Source organism: Sylvia atricapilla, chromosome 9 (assembly GCF_009819655.1).
Source record: "Sylvia atricapilla isolate bSylAtr1 chromosome 9, bSylAtr1.pri, whole genome shotgun sequence".
Lineage (NCBI taxonomy): Eukaryota > Metazoa > Chordata > Aves > Passeriformes > Sylviidae > Sylvia > Sylvia atricapilla.
In genome coordinates this window covers 5,903,549-5,913,135 of record NC_089148.1, presented here as the reverse complement: position 1 = coordinate 5,913,135, position 9,587 = coordinate 5,903,549, and the positions used below count along the sequence as shown (strand labels likewise).

The window sequence follows — 9,587 nt, the reverse complement described above, 5'->3', positions numbered from 1 at the left end:
GTGTCACTTGCCTGCTGTTTGCAGTAAAGTTTTATCAGGTGACAGCACCCACAAAAGCTTTGTGAGATGGAACAAAGCCAGTGTGCGATGGACACATGAAATGTATGAAAATGTGTGTAGACCCTTGATCTATGGTGCTGTGCATGCCATAGCCTGGTCCACTGGATAACCAGCATAATTAATTGATCTGGCTTATGCAAGAACAAAATATCACCCTTTGATAAGATTGAGCAAGACATGGCTGTGGCCACAGGCTCCAGGGGCCCCCAGTTCAGCTGCTTAAGAGAGACATCCCCTGCTTAAGTGTATGACCCAGCTTGTGTTTTCTGCATGCAAATGTTTAAAGAAATATTATCTGCCTTCTCTTGATTATGTAGCTTTGTGTGTACCAGTCCTAAAACATCCAGGAAGACCCACTACTGATGTACACAAATTACTCACTGACCACAATGCACTTTAAAAATAAGCTGATGTTTAAATTGGCCTGACTACACTTTCTGTCAAGTCACGGATTTGCGATTCAAACACCATCAGCCTCACAAGCTATCTCTGTCGAAGCCACTATGGGTTTTTGGTGTTTGATGCTGACCTCGAGGGCGAAAGTGCAGCTCCACGCTGCGCGGTTGCACAACCGCATGACATCCTCCTCCTTTCATTGTCGCTCCTCACGCAACAGGGCACTAAAAATAGTAGTAAGGCGTTCTGATTAATAAAACATAATATATGACCAAAAGACAAAGTATTCTCAAAGAAATGAGGGAAAGTTTGTTTGCAGCGCCACTAAGGGGGGAGAGGGGGGGGGGGGGGGGAGAATTTAAAGGAAAAGTGCTGGCGAAAAGGCACCGTTTGGTCCAAAAATGCTCAAGAACAGGATTTGCTCTTGTCAGACACACCGAATTCCCTAAAACTAAACTAACACTAAATTCCTTCCTCCCGGCTGTGCGTGGCGCTCCGCAGCGCGATGTTGCGCAGCCCCGGCGGGATCACAGCCCTGCGGGCCCCTGCGCGATGAATGACAGCGATAGTAAGCCGTCAGTCAGCGCTCGGCCCCTCGGCGCAGCGCGCCGTCCCTCACACCTGCAGCCGGCGGGGCGGGCCGGGGCGGAGAGCGGACTGTCCCATCGTTTCCGGCCGGTGACTCAGCCCCGCTCCGCTCGGCGCTGCCATAAATAGGGGATGTGCCGCCGGGGCCGGCACTCCGAGCTGCCGAGCCAGCCCAGCCCGGCCCCGCCATGCAGCTGCTGCCCCTGGCCCTGCTGGCCGCGCTCCTGGCCGCCGGCCGCGCCGGTGAGTCCGCCCCGCGCTCCGGATTCACGCACGCTTTGCCTTGCTGCTTTTCGCGCTCCTCGCTCTCTTGCCGTTTCTCTGCTGTGTATGAGTGTCAGATCCTGCTGGTCTGCGAGGGATTATCTCCCCGTCTGAGGGGGGTTATTGCTGGCAGCAGACAGGAGGGAGTTCCTGCGCTTTAAAAAGCTGCTCCGCGGTAGCGCAGAGGTGACCGCGGATGGAGAGTGGCTGTGATGCTTTCCTGCCCAGCGGTGAACTCCAGGGCGTTTTCCTTCGTTCTGTAAAGTGCTGGGAAGGTGGGAGTGCATGGCAGAGATGCTAACCCGAGCTCTGGTTCCCCCGCAGCCAACCCTTGCTGCTCGAACCCCTGCCAGAACAGAGGCGTCTGCATGACCGCTGGGCCGGATCGCTACGAGTGCGACTGCACCAGGACAGGCTTCTACGGGCAGAACTGCACCACACGTGAGTATCCCACACCCCTCTCCCTGGAAATGAAATGCATAATCCAATTCCAGCGTTGCAGGTTATCCTCCGTGAGCTAATTAATAATTGCCTTCCCATTGTCGTTCACAGCGGAATTCTTCACGTGGCTGAGGCTAGCACTGAAACCATCACCAAACACTGTCCACTACATCCTCACCCACTTCCAAGGAGTCTGGAATATCATCAACAACATTCCCTTCTTACGGGACACTATTATGAGATATGTACTAACGTGTAAGTGTGAATTGTCTCTTCCAGTCCTCTAAAAGCTTACTCCAGAATATTACACTGAATTGATCTGTCTACAAACCAAGCAGCCTAAATTGCACTGAAGTTGAAACACCAAAATTTAAGACTTCTTCATGATGCAGGCTTGTATGAAACATGCTGAAGTACATACAGCTTGATTCTGCTTTCTGCAAAAGTCCAGGATTTTGCTGACAAGCAACCCCGTTGCTTATGTTAATAGTGAGATCCGGCTGATCAGCCAGGATCCAGTCCTGTTATTCAGTAACTGTAATCATATTTAACATTAGGAACTGATATGTTTGGAATTCACAACTGCTGCCAAATATATGCCAAAGATCTGGCTTTGTGATTTACTTTTTGAGACTAAAATGCACAGTTAAAAATAACCAAATACTTATTTGTCTTCCAGCAAGATCACACTTGATTGACAGCCCACCAACTTACAATAGTGACTACAGTTACAAAAGCTGGGAAGCATATTCCAATCTTTCCTACTACACAAGAAGCCTTCCACCAGTAGGACTTGACTGCCCAACACCAATGGGTGTTAAAGGTGAGGAATAAACCAGACACATAATGATTACTTGGTCTTTTTTAAGAGGAAAAAATAAGTAGTAGCTACTATGAGATCTGCTTGTCTGTAGCCTTTTTTTCAGTGTAGTTGACTTTAGGGCATAACCATGTTTTCGATGTGTTGTTTAAAGATCTAAAAGACATTATTCTGGTTCTTGCTATTGAGTTGTATGCTAAAAGCAGGGAATTTATAAATTTCTAATAAAATCAAGAAAGTGAGCACAGAAAAGTAGCTAATCCTGCTTGTTTGTATGCTGCTGTCATTATGTTGCACTGGAAGTCTTAAGTCTTTTTTGTTTTAGGAATAAACTTCAGTATTGCATAAGGGGTTGTCTTGAGTATCTCACTGTCTATTTCTCCCACAGGAAAGAAAGAGCTCCCAGATTCGAAGCTGATTGTGGAGAAATTTTTGCTGAGGAGAAAGTTTATTCCTGACCCGCAAGGCACAAATGTGATGTTCACGTTCTTTGCCCAGCACTTCACCCACCAGTTCTTCAAGACAGACCACAAGCGGGGCCCTGCCTTCACCAGAGCGCTCGGCCACGGGGTATGGTCACAGCTGGGGACACGGGGTATGGTCACAGCTGGGGACACGGGGTATGGTCGCAGCTGGGGACAGAGCTCCTGCTCTTCGGGAGCTGCTGAGAGGCTGCAAGGGCTGGAATGGCACCCTGCGGGTCACCAGGGGACACAAACACCTGTGCACACACTGTGCCACAGCCCCATGGGATTACCCCTTCTGTAGCTGCTCCTCAGGCCGAAGTTCAGTGTTTGGCAGCATCTCTTCCTGGGTCAGAACCGTGTGCTCTGCACAAGTGGTTCTGTTTAAAATACCTGCCCAGTTGTTCCCAAAAATCTGCTTTCACCTAAAGCAGATGGTAGATGGTAGATGTAGTGAGTATCCAAAACTTCTCTGGACTCTGTCAGCTCCTAAGAGCTGTATCCAGCACTTAAGTATGGCATATGTGCTGCTAATAGCCTCAGTTTAAAAAGAACTTCAAAAGCAGACTTGGATTTAAGATCTTTACCTACAAGATAGGCATCCTTTGGACGAAGAGCTCTTCACTATAAGTCACTCTTGTGCCCAAACCAAAGTTATAAATTGTGTGTGTATATATAGAAAGCTGTCTGCATAATAAAAAGTTGCTGACACTTTTAAACAGAGTCCTTTTAAATTGCCAATGTGACAACCTCCCCTTATGCAGAGATGGGTCCAGTTGCCAGGAAATAATTTGGCGTCATCTTAAATATCGGTGCATGATACTTATAAGGTAGCGGTAATATAATTAAAAGGTAAACATCTAGGGGGTGAACTCCTGTTGGTATCCACAGAAGGGGGACTTATCCTAAAATAGCAAAAAATGCAGGAGAGCTTCATGTCCCAAATGCTTTTATTTTATAGGTTGACTTGAACCACATTTATGGAGAGACTCTGGAGAGACAACTTAAATTGAGGCTTCGAAAGGACGGAAAGCTAAAATACCAGGTATGTTTTAGCTCAGAATTCCTGCCTTCTTACTGGATGGCACAGATTACCTAAATTAATGCTATGTGAATGGTGTAGGTGATCTAAAGTGTGTGAGTCAGAGCTGAGAGAGTTGACAGAGCTTAACCCAAGTGTCGTTTCCCCCTCACACAGATGATCGATGGAGAGATGTACCCTCCGACGGTGCGGGACACGCAGGCAGAGATGCTGTACCCGCCCCACGTGCCCGAGCACCTGCAGTTCTCCGTGGGGCAGGAGGTGTTTGGGCTGGTGCCGGGGCTGATGATGTACGCCACGATCTGGCTGCGCGAGCACAACCGCGTCTGCGACGTGCTCAAGCGCCAGCACCCCGAGTGGGATGACGAGCAGCTCTTCCAGACCACCCGCCTCATACTGATAGGTGAGAGCCCCTGCTGCTGCGTGCAGCTCCAGCTCCAGCCTGCATGGCTGCAGGGAGGGGGAAGCTATCCCATAAATTGGGGTGTGAGTGGCCCCTTCATGGCCTGTCGCTGGGGTTGTGTTGAGGTGCAGCTTCCCCCCAGCTCTGCTAAAGATGGAACTGAAGTAGACTTGGGGACACTCAGTTCCCGTATCTGAAGGAAGCAGAACTGAAAGCAGTGAAAAGACAGGATGCTCAGGTTTCTTTCTCAGAGAAAGCCTGTGAGGCTGGATGACCTCAGGCTGCCTGATCTGGAGTTTTGGGGATTTTTTTCCCTAGGGTTGGGTCAGCTCAGGTATGTTTTCAAAGAATGGCTGTGATTAAGTCTAAAGTTCAGATGGTTATGTAAAATGTAACTCTGCATAGTTCTCCTGTCTAATTGTGTGCCCAGTGGTATTCATCTTATGTAAATGGTAATGTGCTCTAAGCTGGAAAAAACCTTGCCCAAACTGAAACCATAAACCAAGACAATTGTATTATGTAGTTCAGAAGCTGAGATTTGCTTTCAGACGTCAACTTTCTTCATTATCCCCTCCCTCTGTCCTAGAGATATTGTATATGTGAACACAGTGTAAATACTAGTGTGTGCTGTTCTGTGGAGGGTGCAAGGAATTGTGTCTTGGGAGGAGGAAAACAGGCTGTAGGAAACACCTCACTGCCCACAGCCTCACTACCCATAACTCTTGGGATCTGAAGTACTGTTCCACCTCTTAGTCACATAAAATACAAATTCCTTTCTAGGAGAGATAACAGAAAAGTGTTTGTTGTCCTGATGGCTGTAGTATATTTCAGAACAGTTCAGAAATGGTGTTTTCCCTGCCACAGAGGAGAAGCAGTGCTAACATTCTCTCCTGTTTCTCTGTCCAACAGGAGAAACAATCAAGATCGTTATAGAGGACTATGTGCAGCACCTGAGCGGGTACCACTTCAAGCTGAAGTTTGACCCTGAGCTGCTGTTCAACCAGAGGTTTCAGTACCAGAACCGCATCGCAGCTGAGTTCAACACCCTCTACCACTGGCACCCACTGCTGCCTGACACCTTCCAGATCCATGACCAGGAGTACACCTTCCAGCAGTTCCTCTACAACAACTCCATCATGCTGGAGCACGGACTCTCCCATATGGTCAAATCTTTCTCCAAGCAAAGTGCTGGCAGGGTAGGTCCTTCCTCAAGTTGATGGTGAACTGACGAAGGCATGAGCTGAGGGTGGGACAATGGAATGGGATAAAGCTATTTAAAACTAATCACTGGAAAGGCACAACTTCCTCGTGACTCGTGTCAGGAGGTCTTACAGCTTTTCCTCTTTCGTGAACAGGTTGCTGGTGGGAAGAACGTTCCTGTTGCAGTACAGAAAGTGGCAAAGGCCTCCATTGACCAAAGCAGGCAGATGAGATACCAGTCCTTGAACGAGTACAGGAAACGCTTCATGCTGAAACCGTTCCGATCCTTCGAAGAGCTTACAGGTAACAGTCCTCATCCTTCCCAGCAAATGAGAGACATTGTCTTAAGAAGCCTGCAGAGTCCTGCAGTGTCACTACTGGCCTTCAGCAAGACAGGCTTGCTTGCACGGAAAATAGGATTTTTCCACTTAAGAGTTTTCCCTCGTTGCAGGAGAAAAGGAGATGGCAGCAGAGCTAGAGGAGCTGTACGGGGACATCGATGCCATGGAGCTGTACCCAGGCCTGCTGGTGGAGAAGCCCCGGCCCGGGGCCATCTTTGGCGAGACCATGGTGGAGATTGGGGCGCCCTTCTCCCTGAAGGGGCTGATGGGCAATGCCATCTGCTCCCCCGAGTACTGGAAGCCCAGCACCTTCGGGGGCAAGGTGGGCTTCGACATCGTCAACACGGCCTCCCTGCAGAAGCTCATCTGCAACAACGTCAAGGGCTGTCCCTTCACTGCCTTCCACATCCTGCCTCCCGAGCCCACCGAGGCCACGATTAACGTTAGTACCTCAAAAACTGCCATGGAAGATATCAACCCCACGCTCCTGCTGAAAGAGCGCTCTGCTGAGCTGTAGAAATCCAGCTATCTATCTATTTATTTATTTAACTGTGTTATTTATTCTATTTATGGCGTAGTATTTAAAAAAAGACAACGACTTGAGTATCTTCATTGTGGGGGTTGCCTTAAATTCCTTACTGAGGTAAGGCTTCCATTTACAAAAGGGATTTTCTGTGTTTCCGCTTAACAGTGGTGAATCCCTTGTTTAAAACCTTCTGTAACAGAACGATGTATTCCAAAGTGGATAGAGGTTCCACCTTCTTTTTATTATTGTTTTAATATGTGATGAAGGGGAGTGGTGCTGATTCTGTCTGGCAGTTTTCATAGGTCACATAACACTACAAAAACTACTTTTTTTTTTTTTTTTTTCTCAGCAACTTGAAAGCAGCTATTGACCTAAAAGTACAAAAAAAAAAATCTGACTTAATGAAAACTGCCAGAAGATATTATGGTTTTCATATGAGCACTCAAAAATTAACAAAAAAAAAAAAAAAAAAAAAAAAAACCAAAACAAAAAAAACAAACTTGAGACTCACTTCTTTATGTAAGGTCAGAAAATGCGTTGCATTTGTTGTTGATACTACCTCTCCCTCACTGCAGATAGGGCACTTTGTATCATAACTAAATGTCTCTTGTTTGCAAATCCACGTCTGGATTTAGATGAAAGTCCATTTTTTTACAACTTTTTTAAAAATATGTTTTAATGTTTTAAATATTTAAGGTAATTTTTTAACAACTTCTAAAAAATGTTTTTAATGTTTTAAATATTTAAACAAAATAGTACTTTTCCTGGGTTCTACTTCTTTTTGAAGGAAGTGTGACAGATGTATTTGTTGTGTAAGGGGTGAGAATGAGATACTGAGCTTAGCAGTAACTGACTCTCCGGCTGCAATTCAAGGCTGTTTGCATTTGGATAGGGATGTTTTTATTATGTAACTCCGGGGAGGTCTTAAACTTAGCCTAAGGCACTGGGATTCTTTTCATAGCTGTAGTTCTCTGGTCTACTTGATAATGTAATTTTAATGTCTGTTACTTTAAGAACAGAAGGACAATATAGCTGGAGTTAGGGTGTGCTGCGGCTTTGTGCTCCCAAAAACAGGGGCTGTAAACTGAGGAGCTCTGTAAATACACAGAGAACTGAACACAAGAGATTCAGCAGCACTTCCAGACACAGGAGGTAGCTCTGCCTGTGTGCACAAGCTGTACATGCAGTTTGTACTTTTATTTATTGGGGGTGGGGGAGGAGGGATAATATTTTATTTATAATTTATAATTTATAAACTGAGGTATTTAAAGTAAGTGGCTTAAGCTTCTTTAAAACTGGCCAACACAAAATGTCCTAGTCATGTTTGTCCTAATCCAGCAGTAAAATATCTAGTCTCATCTGGGCACACAGGTTACACAGGATCTTGTACAGGACTTCAGACTTTGCATGTAAGGGTATCTTTTTTTAATTTCTAGAGAGGAAATGTAGAAGATGATCTTCCCATAAAAGCAGCTGGGGAACTATAGGGAAAAAGAAAATGTCACTTCAGACTGGAATAGAGCAGCAACCGGGTATTCTGTGCCCCTGCCCAAAATTTCTTGACTACTTGTGGAAAAGGACTTGAGTTTTCTATTTCATCTGAACTCTCAAGCACTTGTAGAGGCTTGTGCATTGTACCAGCTCTGGCAGCAGTGTAGTTTGTCTGTGGCTTTTGTTTCTATGGATTTGTGTAGAGCCAGCCATGCCTCGTGCTGGTTGGGTCTGTAATTTTGGCCATGAACAGCAGAACCAAGCTCTCCTGCAGCCATCGATACCAGTGGCTGATCTGGAGTGGTCCCTGGTATGGATGCTGTGGGAGCAAGAAGGGCATTTGTTTTCCTTTCTCTGTTTGAAGCACGAAGAAGGGAAAACCTTCTCTCCCCTTGTATCCAGAGGTGGTCAGTACTGTAAGTGCTAACGAGTGAACATGGCTCGGACACTTGTTCCTCATGCAAATTGTCCATCAGATCCAGCTCTGGGCACCCTTCAGAGCACCCTTCTGCCATCAGCCCAGGAACAGGGCTTGGCAGAGAGTCAAAGGGAGGCAAGTCTGGACAGACTGAGTTATTTTGGGGTAGGTACAGAGGAAATCCTCAGACCATCTCACTTGGGTTAAGTTCCAGGCTGCTTCACCAAGGATTCCTGTGCACTCTGCGTTTTGTACTCTGCAACCACTAAATGTGGATGTTTGAGATTATTTATTTAAAATTCTGTGAATTGTTTTTCACTTTATTTTTGTAGGACAACAATGTTGTTAAAATGCAATTGTTTATATAAATAAATTGAAAACATTACGTTTATGGACTCCTTTGTTTGTGTTTTCCTTCAGCAGTATTTAGAATGGAACAGTTCTTTAATTGATTACATGGAGAATTACAGGGCATTACCAGCAGCACTAAATTCTCTGATGTGTCAAACCCAAGATGTCTGTAGCTTAAATTCCCCAGATGGAATACTTTTTTCCCTGTTTCACTGTTCCATCCCTGGAGAAGCCAGCTCCTCTTACCTACAGCACAGATGCCAGCACTGCCCTGGCAGTTTCAAAGGGAAAGTACAATACTGGAGTTGCACAACACTGCCTTGGTGTAACTGACTTCCCTTCCTCTCTTCCCTTTTCCCAGGCTAGAACAGCCCAGAGCTGTTTCCTTTCATGCTTGGCATTCTCCAGAAGGGGAAACTCCAGAAGACTAGAGCAGGGCTGTGCTTCCTGAAAGCTGGAGCAGGAGCTTGAACAATGTGTCCCCCTCTTGCAGTGAGCACCTTTGAGGCCCCCCAGCCTCTTTCCTACATTTCCACCTCTGGTGAGAAACAAGGGGAAGCTGGGAAGGAGACGCAGCAGGGGATCACTCTGCTGCTTGTCACTCATCACCTGCACCAGCCTCTGTCACCTCAGGCCCCCTCAATCATCCCACTGCTGACTGTCCTCAGTACTCCCCCATCCCAATATTGGTGCCCTGTCCTCTCACAGCCTCTGCCTAGTGACCAACCCCAGAGCCACAGTACTTCACCCAGAGTCACCTTCCTTCCAGCTGCCCTAAGTCC

General features: G+C 46.6%; 1 protein-coding gene across 2 annotated transcripts; it reads left to right on the top strand.

Annotated features, from left to right (window-relative positions):
- Positions 1-1,211: 1,211 nt before the first annotated feature.
- PTGS2 (prostaglandin-endoperoxide synthase 2) lies at positions 1,212-8,849 on the top strand. 2 transcript variants are annotated; one of them, XM_066324692.1, is made up of 11 exons: positions 1,212-1,287; positions 1,633-1,749; positions 1,861-2,004; positions 2,429-2,572; positions 2,958-3,139; positions 3,995-4,078; positions 4,232-4,478; positions 5,388-5,674; positions 5,834-5,981; positions 6,130-6,461; positions 7,982-8,849. In XM_066324692.1, the coding sequence occupies exons 1-11, from the start codon at positions 1,233-1,235 to the stop codon at positions 8,030-8,032; spliced, it is 1,791 nt and encodes a 596-aa protein (XP_066180789.1). In that variant the 5' UTR covers positions 1,212-1,232; the 3' UTR covers positions 8,033-8,849. The 2 variants fall into 2 exon arrangements, with proteins under 2 accessions (XP_066180789.1, XP_066180787.1); XM_066324690.1 differs by having other exon boundaries at positions 6,130-8,849.
- Positions 8,850-9,587: the final 738 nt, after the last annotated feature.